This window comes from Oncorhynchus clarkii, chromosome 6 (assembly GCF_045791955.1).
Source record: "Oncorhynchus clarkii lewisi isolate Uvic-CL-2024 chromosome 6, UVic_Ocla_1.0, whole genome shotgun sequence".
NCBI lineage: Eukaryota > Metazoa > Chordata > Actinopteri > Salmoniformes > Salmonidae > Oncorhynchus > Oncorhynchus clarkii.
Window position 1 is genome coordinate 25879176 of NC_092152.1, and position 25964 is coordinate 25905139.

General features: G+C 42.3%; 1 protein-coding gene across 1 annotated transcript in view; it reads right to left on the reverse strand.

Annotated features, from left to right (window-relative positions):
• The window catches only part of LOC139411999 (LIM homeobox transcription factor 1, beta b), a 62592-nt gene extending 37033 nt beyond the window's left edge, over positions 1 to 25559 (reverse strand). The window contains exons 1-2 of the mRNA XM_071158775.1: positions 25452 to 25559; positions 24458 to 24644 (exon numbers count right to left, since the gene is read on the reverse strand). Coding sequence (XP_071014876.1) covers positions 24458 to 24644; positions 25452 to 25515 — 251 coding nt within the window. The 5' untranslated portion in view covers positions 25516 to 25559. The remainder of the gene's footprint in view (positions 1 to 24457; positions 24645 to 25451) is intronic.
• Between the last annotated feature and the right edge of the window lie 405 nt (positions 25560 to 25964).

Genomic DNA, 25964 nt, shown 5'->3' on the forward strand with positions numbered 1-25964 from the left:
TGAGAAGTAAATTCATACCATTTCATTCTTCCACCAGAAGATATAGTCCGGACAAAAATCTGGTTGTTAGTTCTTTCGGTCATGTTGCTACAGATGCGACCCAGTCGTTAATTATTTTTGCATAGTTGCTTTGCTCAAACCCATGCTCAAGCCCTACACCCCAACCCAAGCACTCAGTTCTGCCACCTCTGGTCTCTTGGACCTCCCACCCCTAGGGAAGTTCCAGCTCAGTCCAGTCCAAGCTCTTCTCTGTCCTGGAACCCCAAAAGTGGAACCAGCTTCCCCCTGAAGCTAGGACAGCAGAGTCCCTGACCATCGTCCGAAAGCACCTGAAACATGCCATCTTCCAAAAGCACCTGAAACCTTACCTCTCAAATAGTATTTTAAATAATAAATAATCTCCCTCTCTCCTCACCTCGACCCCCCCCCCCGAAAAATACATTCCTGATACAACACTTTCATTTGACTACATTATGAAATGACTACACCCCCCCTTTAGACGCTCTGTCTTTGCTGACAGCTACTTTATTGAGGAAAAGTGTACTTACTATGCCTGTAATACGTGGTTGTCCCACCTAGCTATCTTAAGATGAATGCTCTGGATCAGAGCGTCTGATAAATGACTAAAATGTAATCATGTAAATGCAAAAGACCTGGTCGTCTGTTCTAAACAAAATGGTTGCTACGCAGGCTGGATAACGTTCTTGCCACTTGCTAGCTAGCTAGACAACTTCAGCTAACTCAGTCACCTCAAGCTGAGCCTGGAATGACAGTACACTAGCTGCATTTTCATTTGTTTTGGCATTTACTTGGATATGTCCATGATAATGACAGTGATGCGTGATTTTGCCTGGCCCAGAAAAAGTTGTCTCGTCTCGTCTGGGCACCGGTCACTCTATGTATTGTACAGAGATCGAAAATCAAAAGTGAAACATTGTTTCTGAGGATGGACAGGCAGACAGCGATGCTTATATTAACCCCGCTGTAACAAACGAAATGCTAGGCTTGAAGCAAGGTGAAATAACGTGTGAGTTGAGATAAATACAAGAGATGATTCAAATAGCAACATGATATTCTTATGGGGGTGCAGTGTTCATTTTCAGATGGTAGCAACTGTTAGCAAGCATAGTGTGCTTGTGATGGCCAATGCCAGAATGGCTTGGAACACAGCTTGTCCAATTAGCATCCATGATCCAAACAACCAGTTTTACAAGCATAAATATAGAAAACATCTGAAGGCCAATATAACTCATTGAATATTATTCATAACACACAATCAAACACACACATACAAAGACATGCCACAACAAAACACACAGCACACAACAGTGAAAGCGGAAGTACATTTGCAGAGAGCATGAAGAAGATGACCACAGGAATTGTTTGTCAAAAGGAATCAGAGTGATTAATCACAAGCAGTCTTGGACATCTCAACCTGTTAGAGTTTCACAAGTTTCTTCATCCCACACTGACACATGTGCCATGGCATGACCTGGTCCTCCTCCACCTCCACCTCCACCTCCTACTCGTCCTACTCTCTGCGCTCCCAGCCCCTGTCACAGTCCCAGGAACACAGCTCCAGAGGAACACTCTGTGATGTTCCTCTCTTTCCCAGCAAGAATACAAACATTCAGGCCGAGGGCACAGCGAGCAGGGCACCGTGCCTTACTCAAGACAAATGTTCCCTTTCGTTTTGGTTTATATATCCCATCAATAATCTTAATAATTAGCAGATATATGCATATTTTTCCTCTCTCAACCATGTGTTCATGCCTGTGTATATCAAAGAAGCAAAGGAATAATTATTGTAAAAAAAAATAGAAATGCAACCAGAAGAAGGGGAACTAAACGTGATTGCTACTAGGCAAAGTAAGTTTCCATTAGCAGTTGCCAAGGCGCCATTAAATGTTATGGGCACATGTTGGTCAGCACAGTGTGAGTATGACATCTTACACTGTGCAGGGCTCCATTCTGGACTGTGGAGCCAGCTTCAAAAGAACTAAACCATCAAGAAAAACAGAGTCTGTATGAGGCTACCATGGAGCCAAGCAGCATTCCTAACTTAGTTCCACTATTGTTTTCCTATAAGAGCTAAATTCATTTATGGCTTAAGTTAAATGTTGTACCAAGCAACCAACCTGAAGATTGGAAGTCTTGAAGGATGTCTGTCACTCAAATAACAATTGTGTAATAATGTACAAGAAATAACTCAAACAAAGCCCCCATACACAGCAGCTCCATAATTAGCCGATGCAACCGAAATGGAGCCCTACTGCCCATAAGGGATGTTTCAGAGCCACTCAAACGCTTGTCAGAGCAGTTTATTACTTCCCTGAAATATCTGGAAAAGAGGAGCTATTGAGCAAAAAAAAACTGTTTCAAGGACTTGGGGTGTAAATCATTTTTAATGTTGCTGATCCCTGTGTTAGTGGCGCTTCCAGAGACCACTCGCTGTTTCTCGCACCCCACAGTTCCCTCATTACGCATTGTCTGGGAGAGAAAGCTACTTTTTCACTTCAGCTTCTCAAATATTGCAAACTATAAGCGGTTTCTAAAGTTATAACTGCAGAGAATGACTCTGCCACGAGTCTGTCGCTCTCGCTCTCTCTGTTTTTTTTGTTGTTGGTTAGAAAACCCATAAAAACAGAGCTAAAGTTGTGACATAATAAGGCTCTTGCTGTACATTACAGCTTTGACTCTGCTTATATTTCTACTGTGGATTCAGTCTCAAATTCATCCTTGATATTAATCGATAGATATGGCATATCTGGTCAATTGAGCATTTACCAAATAATATGTACATTAACATGATGACCATCTACATAAACTGCCAATGCAACAGAAGGTGTGTGGATCTGTCCAGGCAAAGATGGCCACCCCTCCTCCATCTCTTCCCCCAGGGTCATAGTGGGATGTTGTTGTGTAGATTGGCCTCTCTCTCTCTCTCTCTCTCTCTCTCTCTCTCTCTCTCTCTCTCTCTCTCTCTCTCTCTCTCTCTCTCTCTCTCTCTCTCTCTCTCTCTCTCTCTCTCTCTCTCTCTCTCTCTCTCTCTCTCTCTCTCTCTCTCTCTCTCTCTCTCTCTCTCTCTCTCTCTCTCTCTCTCTCTCTCTCTCTCTCTCTCTCACTCTCTCTCATCTTCCTGCCATCTCTCTGTGGGACATCACTCCCTGACAGGCCCCAAAGCCACACGCTTCCCCTGGACCCAGAAGTGCTGCATGTCTGCATGCGTGTATTCTTTGAGGGGGTGTATCTGTGGTGTGTGGTGTGTGTGTGAGTTTATTAGTGCCAGGATATGAGAGGGAGGGAGGGAGGGAGGGAGGGAGGGAGGGAGGGAGGGAGGGAGGGAGGGAGGGAGGGAGGGAGGGAGGGAGGGAGGGAGGGAGGGAGGGAGCGGGACATCTCTGGGTCGGCTGTGTGTACAGTATCTAAAGAATACCCATCAAACCCTATGCAACATCACTCCACTACTAAGTACTGTGACATGAGAATAACTGCACCTGACAATGCACTTTATAGTCATGATCCCCGATGTAAATATAAAACCACACCTATTAATGATATCAGCAAGTACTGTAGTTATTGATGTAATGTCACATACACGTGATTTACAAGAGGAAACCTTTGAAACACACATCATTTATAGTCTTTACTATGCACATTTGGGAAGCAGTCAAGAAAGACTGACGCAGTTGGCATGAGCTCACAGACTTAGCTCTGCAGTCGCCTCAATGATGTTGTGCTCTTTTATTTTACTACCGATAATGAACAATAAGAAAAAATTCAAAACTCTTAGCTCCAACTACATCACAGCCCTGATAGCTATACTAAAACATGTTATCCAATGGAGGGCATTTAGAACAGGAAAGAGAGGGGGAAAGAGCTGTTTTACTTTTCTTTCCTCTGCATTCCCATCTCAGAGTTATGGTGAACTTAAAACCTATAATAAAATAAGGAAGAGCAGCGGGTGTAGATGATCTCTCTCTCTCTGAGAAATAGTTGTGGAGAAAAAGAAAAACATGTGCTGCATAGTGTGGCACCAAACCTGTATTTCATACATGACTTTGGAGAATGTTAATAAGGATTAGAAACATACTTCAACTAATGCACTTTATTCAAGGCCAACAGGTTTTTCTTTAACTTCAGTCTCTGAAAGAGAAGGATATGGAGATGTACAACTTACAAAGAATGGATAAAATGGAATTAGTTAGACTATTTGATTACATACAAAATATGAGTGGAGGTCGACTGTAAAATGGCATGTGACAGTATAGGGATCTATGTAGTATCTATTGCATTAGATCTGACGTGTCAGAGGGCATGCTCTGACCTTACAAGCCATCCAGCTGGTGCCATGGTAACTGGGACCCAGTTGAAAGCTAAAAGACGCCTTCATGCGTAGATGGACCTATTAATCTGATTATGGTCGCAAATCCTACATGTGTCTCTGATCATGTGAGTTAAAGATGTTTAGGGTATATATGTGAAAGAGAGAGACATAGAGAGACATAGAGATACACTGTAACTCTGTAAGAGTAGAAGCTTTGATATTTATGAAGATTATTCCATTTTCTCCAAAAGCCTATTGAGCCTGTTCAGCTATTTACACTAATGTTACAATGCTCATGTACAGAAACTTACTGCACACACACACACACACACACACACACACACACACACACACACACACACACACACACACACACACACACACACACACACACACACACACACACACACACACACACACACACACACACACACACGCACGCACACGCACGCACACACACCACCCCCACACACACACACACACACACACACACCTATTAACACCCCTGGACTGGAGGAAACATTTATGCAAACATTCCCTCGACTGACATTTTGCATGCACTATTCATTTGTCAATTGATGAATGTGTATATCCCCTCAGAATAAGAGGTCACAAGTGCGCAGCAACTGTATGCAAATACAGGCTCTGGGTCAGTGCATTCCCCCTGAAGCTTAGAACGTATCCGCAAAAACGGACTGAAATGAAATACAGAGTGAAATAGTAAACCATCTGTCAAAGCCTTACCGGTCTGTTTGAAAACACAACACCAGAGCACTTAAGGGTTTTAAACAGCCTCTTTTCACTGGCATGGCCATGAATATGCCTATTCTGAGGGCAATCCTTTCATTTTCATGTGAGAGATCTGAGTCACTCGCAGTCCTGTCTTCCGGAGGGGTGTGTGTGTTGTGCAACTGCAGGCCGACCATGCAAAGGGGTGAGAGGAGGGAGAATGAGGAGCTGACAGACAGGGCCTGATACTACATCTCCACCGCAGGCGAATCCCCAGCTAACCCCTGTGCTGACAGCCAGGATGTAGCACTCATCCACAGGCCACATCCCAGGGCTCAGGGCCCAGAAAGGGAGAGCAGAGAGAGGGCCAGCCTGCCTATGATGGAGGAGGTGGTGGTTTGGGTGGCACGCACCGCTTACTGCCTCCAGAGCCACGCAACCGGGAGGAGAAGCCACAGACTGTTTCGCCTGCCAACACCGTGTCCAATGCCTGGCTGCGGGACAGATCCACTACAAACACAGACATTATGCCCACCCTCACTCACTCACTCACTGAATGTATTATACCACACAAAAGCAGATACAGAGCATTCGGAAAGTATTCAGACCCTTTGACTTTATCCACATTTTGTTACATTACAGTCTTATTCTAAAACGGATTAAATACAAAAATATTCCTCATCAATCTACACACAGTACCCCATAACGACAAAGCAAAAACAGGTTTTTAGACATTTTTGCAAATGTATAAAAAATGTAAAACAGTAGTATTCAGACCCTTTGCTATGAGACTGAACAGAGCAAAGTACAGAGAGATCCTTGTTGAAAACCTACTTCAGAGCACTCAGGACCTCAGACTGTGGCGAAAGTTCACTTTCCAACAGGACAACGACCCTAAGCACACAGCCAATACAATGCAGGAGTGGCTTCGAGAGATCTAGAGAGATAAATCTCTTCTAAAGAGATCTGAAAATACCTGACGCTCTCCATCCAACCTGACAGAGCTTGAGTGGATCTGCAGAGAATAATAGGAGAAACTCCCCAAACACAGGTGTGCCATGCATGTAGCTGTAATCGCTGCCAAATGTGCCTTAAAGTTCTGAGTAAAGGGTCTGAATACTTCTGTAAATGTGATATTTCAGTTTTGTTACGTTTCTGCTTTGTCCAGTGATGGAAAAAGTACCCAATTGTCATACTTGAGTAAAAGTAAAGATAGAAAATAGAAAATAGAAAATGACTAAAGTAAAAGTGAAAGTCACCCAGTAAAATACTTCTTCAGTATTTGGTTTTAAATATACTTAAGTATCAAAAGTATAAGTATAAATCATTTCAAATTCCTTATATAAAGCAAAGCAGACAGCATCATTTTCTTGTTCTTAACATTTAAGGATTGCCAGGTGCACACTCCAACATTTACAAACAATGCGTAAACAGTTTTTAGTGAGTCCGCCAGATCACAGGCAGTAGAGATGAGCACGTTCTCTTGATAAGTGCGTGAATTGGACTATTTTCCTGTCCTGCTAAACATAGTTTTGGGTGTGAGGGAAAATGTGTGAAGTAAAAAGTATATTATTTCATTTAGGAATATAGTGAAGTAAAAATAAAAGTTTAAAAATATAAATAGTAAGGTAAAGTACAGATACCACAAAAAACTACTTAAGTAGTATTTTCAAGTATTTTTTACTTATGTACTTTATACCACTGGCTTTGTCATTATGGAGTCATGTGTGTAGACTGATGAGGGGAAAAAACGATTGAAATAATCTTAGAATAAGGCTGTATCGTATCAAAATGTGGAAAAAGTCAAGTGGTGTGAATACTTTCCGAATGCACTGTATGAACATAATATACACACATGCATACTTACAATATTGTCCCCCCTCCATCTGCTTAAGAGGCTTTGAACGTGAAAGAATGAAATGAAGTGTCAAAACTTGTAGAATCGAGTAAATATTGGTTATTAGGTCGAAAACGTGTGCTGGCACCAGAATTATTAAAAATATTTCATCCCTAAAATAAATATATATTCAAACAGCAATTGTGAAATACAACACTTTTCAAACAAATACTGTTGGGTCTACAGTAACTGCTGTTTATTTACTGTAGATACACAACCCATCGGTCTGTTGTGTTTGAGTCTGCCAATAACAAGTCTTATACCGCCAGTCTGTGTAAAGCAGAGGACTCTACAGTCCCACTGCACACTGCTGTGGTGTAGAGTAGACTGAGCAGAGGACTCTCCAGTCCCACTGCACACTGCTGTGGTGTAGAGTAGACTGAGCAGAGGGAGAGAGGCAACTCGTGACCCCAGTTCCACACCGAGAGAGAGGCCCTGGTCAGAGCAGGCGCTGTCTCTCCAGCTGGGATCACAACGCTAGACTGAGGGTTGGGTTTCAGAGCTAGACCCCAGCCTAGGGGGTGTAGAGGTGGGATGCCTGTCCCCTGTGTCGGCAGGGGCAGAGCCCAGCGGCAGTCCTGCAGGACTGACATCAGACAGACGCCCACCCCAGGGGGCTGGGCCCGCTCACCCGCCCGCTCTCAGGAGGAGGTAGTGACAAGCACAGGGGCCGGAGACAGTTTGGGCTTCCATAGAGCTGTCATAGGGCTGTCATAGGGCTGCCATAGGGCTGTCATAGGGCTGTCATAGGGCTGCCACAGGGCTGCCAAAGGGCTGTCGTAGGGCTTCCATAAGGCTGTCATAGGGCATCCATAGGGCTGTCATAGGGCTGCCATAGACCACAAGTTTGCCTTTTAAACTGCTGAGTTTGTATTTGCATCCCACCACAATGTACAGTTGTAGTCGGAAGTTTACATACACTTAGGTTGGAGTCATTAAAATAAGTTTTTCAACCACAAATTTCAGGTTAACAAACAATAGTTTTGGCAAATTGGTTAGGACATCTACTGTATGCATGACACAAATCATTTTTCCAACAATTGTTTACAGACAGATTATTTCACTTATAATTCACTATATCGCAATTCCAGTGGGTCAGAAGTTAACATACACTAAGTTGACTGTGCCTTTAAACAGCTTGGAAAATTCCAGAAAATGATGTTATGGCTTTAGAAGCTTCTGATATGCAAATTGACATCATTTGAGTCAATTGGTGGTGCACCTGTGGATGTATTTCAAGGCCTACCTTCAAACTAAGTGCCTCTTGCTTAACATCATGGGAAAATCAAAAGAAATCAACCATGACCTCAGAATTGTTTTTTTTGTAGATCTCCACAAGTCTGGTTCATCCTTGGGAGCAATTTCCAAAGGTACAATAGTATGCAAGTATAAACACCATGGGACCACGCAACCATCATACCGTTCGGGAGGAGACGCATTCTGCCTTCTAGAGATGAACGTACTTTGGTGTGTAAAGTGCAAATCAATCCCAGAACAACAGTAAAGGACCTTGTGAAGATGCTGGAGGAAACAGGTACAAAGTATCTATATCCACAGTAAAACAAGTCCTATATCAACATAACCTGAAAGGCCTCTCAGCAAGGAAGAAGCCACTGCTCCAAAACCGCTATAAAAAAGCAAGACTACGGTTTGCAACTGCACATGGGGACAAAGATCGTACTTTTTGGAGAAATGTCCTCTGGTCTGATGAAACAAAAATAGAATTGTTTGGCCTTAATCACCATCATTATGGTTGGAGGAAAAAGGGGGAGGCTTGCAAGCCGAAAAACAACCGTGAAGCACAGGGGTGGCAGCATCATGCTGTGGGGGTGCTTTGCTGCAGGAGGGACTGGTGCACTTCACAAAATAGATGGCATCATGAGGGAGGAAAATTATGTGGATATATTGAAGCAACATCTCAAGACATCAGTCAGGAAGTTAAAGCTTGGTTGCAAATGTGTCTTCCAAATGGACAATGACCCCAAGCATACTTCCAAAGTTGTGGCAAGATGGTTTAAGGACAGTACAGGTGCATCAAAGCTGGGACCGAGAGACTGAAAAACAGCTTCTATCTCAAGGCCATCAGACTGTTAAACAGCCACCACTAACACTGAGTGGCTGCTGCCAACACACTGACACTGACTCAACTCCAGCCACTTTAATAATGGGAATTGATGGGAAATGATGTAAATATATCACTAGCCACTTTAAACAATGCTACCTTATATAAATGTTACTTACCCTACATTATTCATCTCATACGCATACGTATATACTGTACTCTATATCATCGACGGTATCCTTATGTAATACATGTATCACTAGCCACTTTATACTATACTATGCCACTTTGTTTACATACTCATCTCATTTGTACATACTGTACCCGATACCATCTACTGTATCTTGCCTATGCTGCTCTGTACCATCACTCATTCATATATCCTTATGTACATATTCTTTATCCCCTTACACTGTGTACAAGACAGTAGTTTGGAATTGTTAGTTAGATTACTTGTTATTACTGCATTGTCGGAACTAGAAGCACAAGCATTTCGCTACACTCGCATTAACATCTGCTAACCATGTGTATGTGACAAATAAAATTTGATTTGAACCTTGTCTTGTCCTGTCGGATAAAGTGACATTCCTCTCAGACAGTTAAAGGAGCCCACGGCCTTGTTCGCCCTGGATGGTAGTCCTCTCCCCAGGATTCAGCGTGAGACGCTACCTTTAACCCTCACTGTTTCTGGTAATCATAGTGAAACCATTTCTTTTTTAATTTTTCGTTCACCTTTTACACCTGTTGTTTTGGGCCATCCCTGGCTAGTTTGTCATAATCCTTCCATTAATTGGTCTAGTAATTCTATCCTCTCCTGGAACGTCTCTTGTCATGTGAAATGTTTAATGTCTGCTATCCCTCCTGTTTCCTCTGTCTCTTCTTCACAGGAGGAGCCTGGTGATTTGACAGGGGTGCCGGAGGAATATCACGATCTGCGCACGGTGTTCAGTCGGTCCAGGGCCACCTCTCTTCCTCCACACCGGTCGTATGATTGTAGTATTGATCTCCTTCCGGGAACCACCCCCCCCCGGGGTAGACTATACTCTCTGTCGGCTCCCGAACGTAAGGCTCTCGAAGATTATTTGTCTGTAGCTCTTGACGCCGGTACCATAGTCCCCTCCTCCTCTCCCGCCGGAGCGGGGGTTTTTTTTGTCAAGAAGAAGGACGGGTCTCTGCGCCCCTGCATAGATTATCGAGGGCTGAATGACATAACAGTGAAGAATCGTTATCCGCTTCCTCTTATGTCTTCAGCCTTCGAGATCCTGCAGGGAGCCAGGTTTTTCACTAAGTTGGACCTTCGTAACGCTTACCATCTCGTGCGCATCAGGGAGGGGGACGAGTGGAAGACGGCGTTTAACACTCCGTTAGGGCACTTTGAATACCGGGTTCTTCCTTTCGGCCTCGCTAACGCTCCAGCTGTCTTTCAGGCATTAGTCAATGATGTCCTGAGAGACATGCTGAACATCTTTGTTTTCGTTTACCTTGACGATATCCTGATTTTTTCACCGTCACTCCAGATTCATGTTCAGCACGTTCGACGTGTCCTCCAGCGCCTTTTAGAGAATTGTCTTTTTGTGAAGGCTGAGAAGTGCACTTTTCATGCCTCCTCCGTCACATTTCTCGGTTCTGTTATTTCCGCTGAAGGCATTAAGATGGATCCCGCTAAGGTCCAAGCAAGGTATTGGAGTGGCTATCACAAAGCCCTGACCTCAATCCCATAGAAAATGTTTGGGCAGAACTGAAAAAGCTTGCGTGAGCAAGGAGGCCTATACACCTGACTCAGTTACACCAGCTCTGTCAGGAGGAATGGGCCAAAATTCACTCAACTTATTGTGGGAAGGTTGTGGAAGGCTACCCGAAACATTTGACCCAAGTTAAACAATTTAAAGGCAATGCTACCAAATACTAATTGAGTGTATGTAAACTTCTGACCCACTGGGAATGTGATGAAAGAAATAAAAGCTGAAAGAAATAATTCTCTCTACTATTATTCTGACATTTCACATTCTTAAAATAAAGTGGTGATCCTAATTGATCTATTACAAGTTTTTTTTACTAGGATTAAGTGTCAGGAATTGTGAAAAACTGAGTTTAAATGTATTTGGCTAAGGTGTATGTAAACTTCCGACTTCAACTGTGCATGTATTTCCATCGATGGGGTTTTCCACCTCACCGACTCAAAATAACAATCTCATTAAGGCACTGGCATTAAACAAATGTAAACAGCTACAGGTCCAAAGAGAGACAAATCAAAAGAGATTGTGAGGGTACAGTAAAACTCTTTGAAAAGTATTATCCATGATGAGATATGGCAATAACTGAGCAAACGAAACAACATATGGTAAGTACATCAAATCATCCAGAGGTCAATAAATAAGATTCACACTATTCTCAACATAGACTATACTGTAGAATCCATATAGTGACAGTTCTCATACAAAAACAAAGTATATCAAATCAAATTGTACTTGTCACATGCTTTGTAAACAACAGATGGAGACTAACAGTACTTACAGGCCCTTCCCAACAATGCAGAGAGAGAAAAAGAGAAACAATAAATAATTAAAGGAGGAAGTGATGTGTTTTTCCTATTCAATGTCTTTCACAATTTCAACAGAATTGAGACACATGAATCTTCATGAACACTTCATAACAAAATATATCAATGTTCTATCTCATTCTGTAAATCTTCCATATTTCATCCCTTTATCCAGCCCTCTCCAAGGTGCAGGGTCAATTTGCAGTGCTCACGAGCGCTGGAATGTCCCAGGAAGATGTATTGTGGGTGTTTTCGGGGAAATATTAAGATCCAGCCAGCAGAGAGAGAAGGTGAGGTGCGGGGGGAGGGAGGGGGTCAGAGACGATCAGTATCATAGTCTCTCTGATGATGAAATGCCTCTTATATCCCAGTTCTCTCTCTCTCCTTATCTTTTGCTCCTCTCTCGCTCTCTCTCTCTCTCTCTCTCTCTCTCTCAAGCATGGCGTCTGTGTCCTACAGGGTGGGCAGGGCAGGCAGCCACTCAGTTCACTAGTAAACACTTTCCACTGTCATCACCACAGTACTACAGAGCCTCAACATCTGTCTTACACTGGTCATCAGCACTCAGCACCCCACAACCACCCCCTCCTCTCCCTCCCCTCTCCTCCAGCTCCCTCATTTATATCATCCAAATATTTCCCCTCAGTGCTTTTTGAAGCTTCCATGGGTCACGGGACCCTGAGCACAAATCATTTTAGCTGGTTGTGGGGGGGGGGGGGCTGACCAGAGAGGTTGGGAGAGACACATGGAAACCTAATCTGCAATGTTTTCATTCCAGGGTTATTTTTCTTGCCAAGACAGCGATGGTCAATCAGTGGTGATCCCAAACAAAGAGGAGGTGTAGGAAGCCCTCACTGGTCTGAGTGTCATCGTTGCAGTTTACTTAAACCTTTCTCCCCTCCTGCTCCAGGGGAATAGGCCTAAGCATATTTAGAGTCCCTGATAGCCTGCTGTGCCTGGCTTCAGGATTTAGCCCCGGATCCAGGGCCCTGGCTCTCCTTGATAGATGGAGAACACAATACATTTCCTGGTTTCCAATAAAACGGAGCTGTTCGTTTTTACACTGTGACACATCACTTGCCGTTCTTGTTGTTACTGAATTATGGCCCATTGAGCAGGGGAGCCAAAAAGTACAACATATTTCTGAGAGACCTGTTAGTGTTACTTCAGTTGCCCCAGCACCACATATCTGACCTGTAAACACTAATAGATTGTAGAAGAACCAACATCAACCAACACTTTTATTTGCAGGCCAATACTGTAACTGTATGAGGTGATAATTGTCTAAACATTCATAGCGAATACACCTTGGAGGCTACTCTACAGGCAGCATTCGTATTGAACACCTCTGTACACCATTGGCTTGAGAGACACAGGCTGCTGATGGACAGGTCAGTGAGCCAGGGAGATGAGCCAGAGCAGTGCCAGTGACCCGCCCACCTGCAGCCTACATCAGATACAGTATGAGTCAAGACAGGAGAGAGGCTGGGGAGGAATCTGCAGGCCTGGTTAAAGTAATCAGATTGTTTCAGTGCATGTGATCAGCAGTCTAACAGACTTCCAAACAGTTGAATGAGTAAATAAAGTGCCCCAGGGGACTCCTGCTGGAGACAGATTACTGTAAGGGTACACACAAAGGAGTTTAAGCCCTACAGTACTCAGGGGACTGCAGACAAAAGCCTATGTTGGGGTTCTACCAGGGAACTGCCCAGGTTTATTAATCTCATCCTGGGCTGCACCTCCAGCAATTGCAAGTCATGCACTCATTCACATACACACAAACACACACCTGTGCTCAAGTGTACACACACACACTTGCATGCACTGTATGTGCACCCCCTTACACACACACACCATTTTTCGTAAATAACTGAACTATGGATGTGAGTTGAATGTTTGTGGGGGTGTGACTCATGAGATCAGTCTCCTGCTCACTTGGCTGTGGAAGAAGGCTTAGGGGGAAGTTGGAGCTGAGGCATTATTGAGCCCCATCCTATTCTGTATCCATTCTTCCTCCTCTTTGGACCTGACACAAGTAAAGGGATTAGGAGCCCCTGTTTCCGTCAGGCCCTCTACCCAGGACAAAGCACTCCACAGCTTAGTGTCACAGTCTATGATAAAAGTGCAGATCTCTGTCAGTCAGCTTGGGCAGACAGTGTTTGGAAGCTAATCTCATTAAGAGATGAAGAAAAAGAGTGGCAGAGAGAGAATTTGTTTTGAAGTAATGACATTTGCTCAAGGGTCAGAGTACATACAAAATCAGTCAAAAGTTTGGACACACCTACTCATTCAAGGGTTTTTGGAATCATGTAGTAACCCAAAAAGTGTTAAACAAATCAAAATATATTTTATATTTTAGATTCTTCAAAGTAGCCACCCTTTGCCTTGATGACAGCTTTGCATTCTCTCAACCAGCTTCAGGAGGTAGTCACCTGGAATGGTTTTCCAAAAGTCTTAAAGGAGTTCCCACATATGCTGAGCACTTGTTGCCTGCTTTTCCTTCACTCTGCGGTCCAACTCATCCCAATCCCTATCAATTGGGTTGAGGTTTGGTGATTGTGGAGGCCAGGTCATCTGTTGCAGCACTCCATCACTCTCCTTCTTGGTCAAATAGCCCTTACACAGCCTGGAGGTGTGTTTTGGGTCATTGTCCTGTTGAAAAGCAAATGATAGTCCCACAAAGCGCAAATCAGATGGGATGGCGTATCACTTCAGAATGCTATGGTAGCCATGCTGGTTTTAAGTGTGCCTTGAATTCTAAATAAATCACAGAGTCACCAGCAAAGCACCCACACACCATCACACCTCCTCCTCCATGCTTCACGGTTTGAACCACACATGCAGAGATCATCCGTTCACCTACTCTGCGTCTCACAGAGACACGGCGGTTAGAACCAAAAATCTCAAATTTGGACTCATCAGCTCAAAGGACATATTTCCACTGGTCTAATGTCAATTGCTTGTGTTTCTTGGCCCAAGCAAGTCTCTTCTTCTTATTGGTGTCCTTTAGTAGTGGTGTCTTTGCAGCAATTCGACCATGAAAGCCTAATTCACGCAGTCTCCTCTGAACAGTTGATGTTGAGATGTGTCTGTTACTTGAGTGCGCAGCTGAACATTCTATGCTGGAAACACTTGGTTTGTTATTTTTTATTAAAACAAAATCATGCAGGTCACCAGTCTACGTAGGAAACTGGGGAAAACACAAAGTGGAATGTTTACATTTTCCAAGCCGGTGGCTAGACGGCGTTTGCACTTGTTGGATGCATCTCTGCCTTGTTGTTTGTCGTTATCCTAATGGCCGGTGTTGCCCGGAGCTCCCCCATCTGATATCGGAGTCGACGGAGAACAGCAAGAGGAGCAAGGCAATCAATGATGGTCGCATGTCACGAGCTGTGGACACCGAAGACAGCGGCCTCCCGCAAAGCAGTCTACACTCCCAATGAGAGGCCCGGAGCAGATACAAACAACGAATAGTTTCGCCGTCCTTAAAGCCTGATCTTCCTGCACGTTTGTTGCTGGGGGTGCCTGTGTCCGCGGCCACAGTGCCTACTACTAAGATTTCGAAGTCAACATCGGCAAACTTCCATCCCTGCCCTGGATCGAGTGGGGCTTCTCCATCTGTTGGAGGCCTGCACCAGGCGCCGGGCTCAAGTTTTCTTGCCTCACGCCCGTCCATAAAGGGTTCTCCGAATCATGTGAAGTGTGGGAGTGGGCGGATTTCCTCGTCCTTCTTGCCAGCAGTGATTTGGGCAGCTCCATGGTAAGAAATGTGACCGTTCCTGGTGCAAAAACAATGTCCTATCAATGAGCTTGTGTAAATGACGTTACTAAGCTACACTCGAATGTACTACGATTCTATCGCTGATCTTTAAAGGAAGCCTGTCCAACAATCCAGGTAGAATCAGGAATTCCCCAGGGCAGCTGTCAAGGCCCCTTATTTTTTTATATCTTCATTAATGACATGCCACTGGCTTTAACCTGTTGCGACGACCAAACCCGGATCCGGGATTCTATTTATAGACCTAAGCTCATTACCATAACGCAACGTTAACTATTCATGAAAATCGCAAATGAAATGAAATAAATATGCTATCTCTCAAGCTTAGCATTTTGTTAACAACACTGTCATCTCAGATTTTCAAAATATGCTTTTCAACCATAGGAAAACAATAATTTGTGTAACAGTAGCTAGCTAGCGTAGCATTTAGCGTTAGCATTAGCGTTAGCATTTAGCAGGCAACTATCACAAAAACAAGTAAAGCCTTCAAATAAAATAACTTACCTTTGAAGAACTTCTGATGTTTTCAATGAGGAGACTCTCAGTTAGATAGCAGATGCTCAGTTTTTCCAAAAAGATTCTTTGTGTATTAGAAATAGCTCCGTTTTGTACATCACATTTGGCTACCAAAAAAAAAAAAAAAAAAAAAAAAAAAAAAACGAAAATTCAGCCCTCAAAACGCGAACTTTTTTCCAAATTAACTCCATAATATCGACTGAAACATGGCAAACGTGGTTTAGAATCAATCCTCAAGGTGTTTTTCCACATATCTCTTCAATGATATATCCTTCCTGGAAGCCTGGTTTCTCCTTGCTCTCAAATGGAAAAATAATTGCAACTCTATTCCACATCAAGTAACTCATGCAAGCAGTAAAATTAGATTTAAAAAAACAGATAAAACATGCCTTATGAAACAGAGGGGACTGTGAAGCACAAACACAAACATAGGCACAGGCACATGCATACACACATGATAACATACACACTGTACACACGCACATGGATTTTGTACTGTAGATGTGTAGTAGTGTTGGAGTAGGGGCCTGTGTTGTGAAATCTGTGAATGTGCTGTAATGTTTTTTAAAAATTGTATAAACTGCCTTAATTTTGCTGGACCCCAGGAAGAGTAGCTGCTGCCAATGGGGATCCATAATAAATACAAATACTTGAACTCTATGAAGCATTTATTTGGACTGCAATTTCTGATGTTGGTACCTTTGGGTCTTCCTTTCCTGTGGCGGTCCTCATGAGAGCCAGTTTCATCATAGCGCTTGATGGTTTTTGTGGTTTTCTGCTCTTCAAGAAACTTTCAAAGTTCTTTATATCTTAAAGTTATGATGTATTGTCATTTCTCTTTGCTTATTTGAGCTGTTCTTGCCATACTATGGACTTGGTCTTTTACCAAATAGAGCTATCTTCTGTATACCACCCCTAACTTGTCACAACACAACTGATTGGCTCAAATGCATTAAGTCGAAAAGAAATATCACAAATTAACTTTTAACAAGGCACACATGTTAATTGAAATGCATTCCAGGTGACTACCTCATGAAGCTGGTTAAGAGAATGCCAAGAGTGTGCAAAGCCATCATCAAGGGAAAGGGTGGATACTTTGAAGAATATCAAATATTTGTAGATTTTTTTAATTTTTGGGGGGTTAATACCTGATTTCATATGTTATTTCATCATTTTGATGTCTTCACTATTATTTATACAATGTAGAAAATTGTAAAAAGAAAGAAAAACCCTGGAATGAGTCGGTGTGTCCACACTTTTGACTGGTATTGTAAATATGCCAAAGAAGTCACAAAATGCACCAAAATTCTGACATTCCTACTGAGTATGACAGATTTAATTAATCAGTGAGTGTAAGTAACACAGTAATGATTTATAAGTTATCAGTGAATGTACTGCCCCAACAAAATATGATTACAGACTGCACAGGGGCAGAAGAAATGGAAACAGGGAGATAGAGAGAAAGAGAGAGATCCACTGATTGAGGCTAGGCCTAATGCTACAGTGCATTCGGAAAGTATTCAGACCCCTTCACTTTTTCCACATTTTGTTACGTTTCAGTCTTATTCTAAAATGGATTAAATTGTTTTTTCCCCCTTATCAATCTACACACAATACCAAATAATGACAAAGCAAGAACAGTTTTATAGAAATTTGTGCACATTTTTTAATCACATTGACATAAGTATTCTGACCCTTTACTCAGTACTTTGTTGAAACACCTTTGGCAGTGATTACAGCCTCGAGAATTCTTGGGTAAGACACTACAAGCTTGGCACACCTGTATTTGGGGAGGTTCTCCCATTCTTCTCTGCATATACTCTCAAGATCTGTCAGGTGTCGCAGCACAGATATTTTCAGGTCTCTCCAGAGATGTCCAGGCTCTGGCTGGGCCATTGAAGCCACTCCTCCATTGTCTTGGCTGTGTGCTTAGGGTCGTTGTCCTGTTGGAAGATGAACCTTTGCCCCAGTCTGAGGTCCTAAGCGCTCTGGAGCAGTTTTTCATCAATGATTTCTTTGTACTTTGCTCCTTTCATCTTTCCCTCGATCCTGACTAGTCTCCCAGTCCTTGCTGCTGAAAAACATCCCCACAGCATGATGCTGCCACCACCATGCTTCACCGTAGGGATGATGCCAGGTTTCCTCCAGAAGTGACGTTTGGCATTTAGGCCAAAGGGTTCAATCTTGGTTTCAGCAGACCAGAGAATCTTTTTTCTCATGGTCTGAGAGTCCTTTAGGTGAGTTTTAGCTCCAAGCTGGCTGTCATGTGCCTTTTACTGAGGAGTGGCTTCTGTCTTTCCACTCTACCATAAAGGCCTGATTGGTGGAGTGCTGTAGAGATGATTGTCCTTCTGGAAGATTCTCCTATCTCCACAGAGTAACTCTGGAGCTCTGTCAGGTTCATCGGGTTCTTGGTCACCTCCCTGACCAAGGCCCTTCTCCCCTGATTGCTCAGTTGGGCCTGGTGGCCAGCTCTAGGAAGAGTCTTGGTGGTTCCAAACTTATTCCTTTTAAGAATGAGTCCACTGTGTTCTTGGGGACCTTCAATGTTGTAAAACATTTTGGAACCCTTCCCCAGATCTGTGCCTCGACACAATCCTGTCTCAGACCTCTACGGACAATTCCTTCAACCTTATGGCTTGGTTTTTGCTCTGACATGCACTGTCAACTGTTGGACCTTATATAGACAGGTGTGTGCCTTTCCAAATCATGTCCAATCAATTGAATATACCACAGGTGGACTCCAATCAAGTTGTAGAAACATCTCAAGGATGATTAATGGAAACAGGGTGCACCTGAGCTCAATTTCGAGTCTCATGCCATTGGATCTGAATACTTATGTCAATAAAGTATTTCTGTTTATTTTTATTTTTAATACATTTACAAACATTTCAAAAAAATCTATTTTCACTGTGTCATTATGGGGTATTGTGTGCAGAATGATGATGAAAACATGCATTTAATCCATTTTAGAATAAGGCTGTAACTTAACAACATGTAGAAAAAGTCAAAGGGTCTGAATACCTTCCGAATGCACTGTATGCCCAGAACCCCATGTGGTTGTAGAATGTGTGACGTTAGTGTGAGAGTGAGCTACAAGCATACAGCACTCGGACTGCAGCACTTGCCACCCTGATGCCACCCCTTTCTTGTGTATCTGTGAAAAGCCTACGTGTTGGAAAAACATTCCAGAGCTGGATCACATTTACAGAGTGCAGGGGGCCAGTCCTGAAATCCTGAGCCAGAAGAGGCCTTGTCTCAATTCCACATGCACGTTCGACTGGGGTGCTTGTAGAACAGGCAAGGAAAGAGACGATGCTATTTTGCAGGTACATACACTAAAACGTCATTGTAAAAAAAAAATTGTATCTATTTTTCACAATAAAATCAATGAAAAACTGCAATCCTACTATATTTTCCCAAATTGACACCTCTACTAATGTGCCATTAACTCTCTCCCTTTTTCATTGAATCTTCTCTGTTTTTCTCAGTTTTGAAATGATCAACTGGATATTTAGCTTTCTTCATATTCATTCTAGCGGTTATTTTTAGATTGCATTTTTGTGGATGAATAGTTGTCATCCTCTGCAAATACATTTGATCCCCTGAAGAGTTTAAGCTGCTGATGAAAATCACCATGTACTAGTTTGTTTACCATAGCTGAGGAATATTAATATCTGACTGACCTGTCCCGCTGGCTCCTTCACTGGATCCCTAACAGACAACTTTAGGAGATGAGGTTATTGTGGCTACTAACAAATTGCATGCTTGAGCTGCTTTGCTTCCTTTGCTATCATTCTAATGTGAACCCACCAGACAGCTCCCAGTACAGGACTCCCCTCCTCTCTTCCTCAGGCCAACAGCTCCCCCACACCAAGCCCCCCATCCCTACCCATCAGCCTGGCCTCTTAAGTGTTGATGGGCATTAACATGGTTGAGCCTCTGTGGCTTGCCAAAGTATTCTGCTAGCTCTTTGTTTTTCAACTGTTATCATGCACACGTGCAAGCATGCATGCACACACAAAGCCACACACAAAGACACACACACACCCGCAGACACACACACACACACACACACACACACACACACACACACACACACCCACAGACACACACACACACACACACACACACACACACACACACACACACACACACACACACACACACACACACACACACACACACACACACACACACACACATACACACACACACACACCCACAGACACACACACACCCACAGACTCCACGCAAACACACACGCACACATTGTGATTAAGCAAGACGTTGTTGCAGTCATATTAAACACACCATTTTGTAAAGTATTAGTTTACGAATGACTACGCCTATATTATGTTGGGTATTATGACCTGTTCAATAAAATATTCATCATTTCATCTACAAGCGTATAATTAGAAACTCAATTAACCATTGGGAAATGCACCTAGTGAATACCAAGTGCCCACGGCATTACACATTAATACCCCTAAATAACAGGTCACAATGTGTAGGGGGAAATGGATGGCACATTATGAAATGACAGATGAGTGCATCATTTTATGTTGCTAGGATAGGCCAGGCAATGCTGACACAGAACCCAATACTTCCTTACAGAGGAATACAGCTAACCCAGTCAGTGCACTAAGAATCCAGGCAAGCTGAAGCAATATTATCCAGCTTACGCCAGCTAATATTAGATTTGTCTTTCTGCAGGGGCCCTCTACTTCAACACCAGCACTAGCCGTAGCTACTTCTTCACCCCCTTTCACTCTTTCTTTTGGAAAAATTTGAGAATAAAGAACACTACGTCTTGCGAAATACATCTCACTGTTTCTGACCTGCCTAGTCTTTTATCCTATCATCTAAACACCATGCCATAGCTACAGTATGTATGTGTAAGAGTAGCTTTGAGGCAGGAGAAAGCCTTGTCCATTTTGCGTGCATCCCCTTTCACACGAGAACAAAGGTCACGTGGGAGTGTCGTACACTACAGTGAGTGGAACACAGTAAGTTAGTGCAGCTTATGTAGAAACCTAGCCGTCAGCATGTAGCCTATCCACCACCCCGCATCCCAAACACAGCTAATTAAAAAACACAATTTCACAGGAGGACACCCCAATCCAGCATAAAAAGCACCTATCAGCACACCAGGGGATCGTCCAACACTGAGAATTACAAGGGAAGGAGTGAAGGTAAGGGGGCTCTGGTGTTATGAGTTCAGTGGTCTGTTAAAATAATGTGGCTAGTGAATTGAACAATACTGCTGCTTCAACATACTGTATATTCATATAGAGGATCAAGTGGTTAGCAATATAGATAAAAATGCATTCTAATTTTAATATTTCACTAGATCTTTTGCCACCCATCTGCACTTGTCTGAGCATCACAGTGTAATAGTTGACAACAGTATATCTTCAGAAATAATACACTTTAATATTCTCATAAACTGACAAAACAGCCAGATCATTAGAATGCTCAACATTCCTCAATAGTAGTCTACTGTCCAACACATGTGGAGTGACACCCTTATTACACAGGTCTTTTCAGACCAGACGCCCCTCTCAGGGAGATGTGTGTCCTCTAATGATGTCTAATTGAACTCCCAACACCAGGTCAGAAGCAGCTATCAGGGGGATGGTCTATTTTCACTACACTTCTCACACATCATCTCACTCCCCGACCGACAGACAGACAAATGACCACCTCATGGTTTCTACTACAGCTCCCACCCAGCAGACAACCAAACCAACCATAACTATTTACTTTGGTTAATAGTGGCTTTACATTGTAACCTATACTAGTCTAAACTATTACACATCATAGTCACGGGAAGTAGGGATGCTGAGGGTTCTGCAGCACCCTCTGAAAAATCTGAATATTTGTATTTGTAGTGCACAGGGCCTTTACTAGTCCTATATTAGCAGACCGATAACGCGGGGAAAAATGCTCAATCCCGTTGTTAATATCAACAGGTCTTCTGAACATTTATAGAATGAAATTGCACACTAATTCTAAAATAACATTATTCAGCATAACAGGTTTTGTAAAAATACATTGGAGGGAGAATTTACTGGGACACAAAATCATCAAATCTCCTCTGTCTGAACATCCATACATAAATTGTGCAATAGGTGTGAAAATAAATGTTTGCCAATCCATTGATTTACGGTAGCCAGATATGATTATGGGGCTTGAATCAATTTCTGTAGAAATGTAATTAGGCACCTCTCATGTTGTACGGCAAGGAGTCTGCCTTGCAGGTCACGGCAGTTTGTGGGCTGATATGTGCACCTTAAATTGGTGTCATAAAAATCATAATGGTGCCAATTACATCTCTAAGTATCCCATCAATACAAATGAAATAAACAAATACAGGTAGTGTTGTGTACACATGGGACCCCCCTGCTAGTTGTTGACCTGAGACTGATGGAAGGTGAAGAAAGGGAGGCTGGATGGTGTGATGATGGATAATAGTGTGGGCGTACATGACAGGAATCAGCAGGTTGCTGTTTAGAGGCTCTGGACATCCTCGAAGCTCACACCGTTACAACAAGTTCACGGCCAAAACAACACCCCAAATGTGTCTAGAAATTACTGCCTGTTCAGACCTCATACACAATTTTACGCACGCACGCACACACGCGCACACACGCACACTCACACACACACACACACACACACACACACACACACACAGTCTTGTACAACTAACCTTGTGGGGACACACAATTCTGTCCCATTCAAAATTATATTTACCTAACCCCTAACCCTAAACCTAACCTTAACCCTAACCCTGAACCTAACCCTAGCTCCTAACCCTAACCCCCTGGAACCCCTAACCCCTAACCCCCTGGAAATAGCATTTGACCTTGTGAGGACAAATCAAATGCCCCCCCCCGCACCGTTTGTCTATGTCACTGTTTCCTGACTGCATCTCCCAGGCAATGGCATCCTGGAGCTGCTGCTATGACATCCACATTGTTACCACTAACTGCATATGGTCATGTCGGACAGAGCAGGATGATTGGCTGACAAAAACAGTGATGCAGGGCAATATATGTAGCTCATTGTTTGTTGCAGGGAGCAAGAATGTCCCAGGGATTGAAGTAGCAATGTTAAAAAACCCTGACACATAAAGCTTAAAATGTAGTGACAAGCATGAAGAGCACTAATACAATGAGTGGGGACATAGGGCCAGATGTTGCACACAGTCAGTGAGGCAGAATAAACTTAAGCCTCCCATCGAGACAACAGCAAACGCCCCCAGCCAGTGAGTTTCACTATTATCAAGGCGCACTGATTGGATGCGCGCAAAGGTAACTTTGCCAATAGAATTCCGGGACTCCTTTCCAAGCATGCATGTCGGCTAATCGCCAGCAAAATACCATAACTGAAATGGCCCATGTTCTTACTGTTGGTTATAGATAAATAACTAAACAAATATATTGTGTAATAATTTTGTGTAATAATTTCACAATACATTTCCATTCAATTCTTATTAGTCTACCAATTAAACATTTCTGAAGTAAAAGTTATAAAGACCAAATAATAATAATAACAATAATAATAAGTTCAAGAAATTATAGTTTAAGTTCTCAGAGTGTAAAACCATTTGAAGACCACGAAGGCCACAAATCATGCAAAGCATGTCATTGTTGCTTTGCGCGTGGAGTTTTTTTAATGGTCGAATGCTGACATATTATTCTTCTAATGTAAGAAAGGAACAAAACTGAAGCCAATATTTTCATATAGGCCCACCATATTCGAAAAGGCTTATAGCTCCCTCTAGTTCTATTTTGTTCGTGTGTGTGTAATTATTACCATGATATAGGATTAATAACGAAATAATATCAAGAAACTATTCCAAAAGGTGGGTCGATATGTTTTGGTTGTTGTTTTATCTTGAAACGAACAAAAGGTCTAGCTACATTTAAATCTAAAATTGTTCAATTGTGCCTTCCACGTACCATACACAGCGGTTAGGATAAATACTCCACTAAATGCTGCAGTGACCATCATCGGTCTCCAATCCAAGAGATCCTTGCCTCAAGAGATCCTTGTCATAACAATTCAGAAAATATCAACAAAATTGCAGATAATTAAGTGCCAGTAAAAGCAATCGTTTTGTGACTGACTATAGTTTTGACTAAGTCGTCGATGCTGGATAGGCTATAAGAACACATCTCCGTTAGAAACGTATTACGGTTAACACCAAAGTGAATTATCACATGCCATACAAATAGAAAGAAACGATTGAAAAGCAAAATGTTCTCAATTATAGGTATATAATATAATAAATGTAGGCCATATTTTCTAAAGAGCGTCTGGCAACTTGACAAGTAGCCGGAGCGCGTATCTGTGTGAGAGTGACAATACTGGAAAAAAATGTACACATCAGCTTATAGTGTAGGCCTACTGATAGATCATGGGATGAATAAAGTTAAATTGAAATTGATTATTTGGCTGGAATTATACAATTGTTGGACACATTCTAAACATAATTACATTCATGCGTCCCAAGTGAACAGGAGAGGCCTACTTGGTGTTCTTTCATTGTGCGTAAAACAACCAGAGAATAGTCTATATGTAAATATTATTTTTCTTACTGTTGGTAGTCATGTTTGCAGTACAGTTTCCTATCTCGGAAATAACAACTGGTAGTTAGAGGTTGTTGACACACAGCGCACTGCAGACACTCCTCATGCCATGAGGAATCGTTGACTCTCATCAGAAACCTGTCAGATATTGGACGCTGGCATCCTTCACATACAGATTGGTGATGGCATTCCGTCCCTAAAATGGATGTAAAATAAGTTAAAAGGGCAAAAATATTTTAACAATAGTATGCATACTAACTATACTTTATGGACTGTTTGTGTATTTTTTATATAGTTACCGGCTTATGACATGTTTATAATCTATATAACCTTATATTTATTAGCTAAACAATGTAAATGTTCAGTTTAGCTAATAAATATAAGGTCATAGATGATAAACATGTCATAAACAGGTAACTATATAAAAAATACACAAACAGTCCATATCACACTACAAGACCCGGTTTTAGGCCCTACCTAATCTTATAATTGGAATTATCTAAATATTCTAAACCAAAGATATGAATGTGTTTTAATTGGCTATCTATACCACAACCACAAAATCTGAAAAGAGAAGGTATCCGCCTGCGGTGAAAATACAGTATTTGTTAAATGTGATATGCCTAAAAAAAACAGCAATCAATTGCAGTAACGGTAATCCAATTATTTGAAATAGTGATAATTTCACAAAATAATGAAATAGGCTAGTTTTGTCAGTGTAATAGGGAGATTCTAAATACAATTATATAATTGTGCTATTATTTCTGCTAAACAGGCCGGCCTACAGTAAATACACTACATTCATTATTAAAATGATGACTAAAGCAAATGGTGTAAAATGTAAAATGTTAAGGAGGCCTATGGCTCGTGGGGGATTGTCTGCACGTATAGCTGCAGGACACACACTTATAGCAATGTAAGTATATTCTAGAACGTTCTCGTATTGTGTGTGATGTCTGTGCTCCGGGCTCTTTTAGATGCAGATGAAACTATGCGGACTTACCAAGCACGACTCCAAGGGTAGCTTGACGATGGGGATGATCTTCAGTCTTTATACCGTCTAACATCCTTGGGTACTTGGATTGGTTTCTCTTCAAGAAACAGCGTTCCAGTGACTCCGGACCTGTTGCAATATCCATAACAATGTACTGTCAGACTTTTCTTCGCTTCAAATACTAGCTAAATGCCACAATATTTGCTGAGGCTACTTGCACACACATACACAAACAATGCGTTTTCCCAGATCGCTAACTTAAAAAAAAAATAATAAAAAAAAAAGTCGTCCCAATGTTAAGACAGACGCAACTGTTTGTAGGACTATCCTAAGCAGAATCGTCGTATGTCACAGAATCGGATGAGAAGCGACAATAAACCTGACAAACACTATTTGGAGCAGTCACCTGTTAATTTGGACTGAATATGTATACTGTAGGCTATCTTCTTGTTTGCACCCGCGCGTGACCAGAAGAGAATTCTATGGAGGATGAAGCTTATCCGCTCGAGACGTATGTTTCTA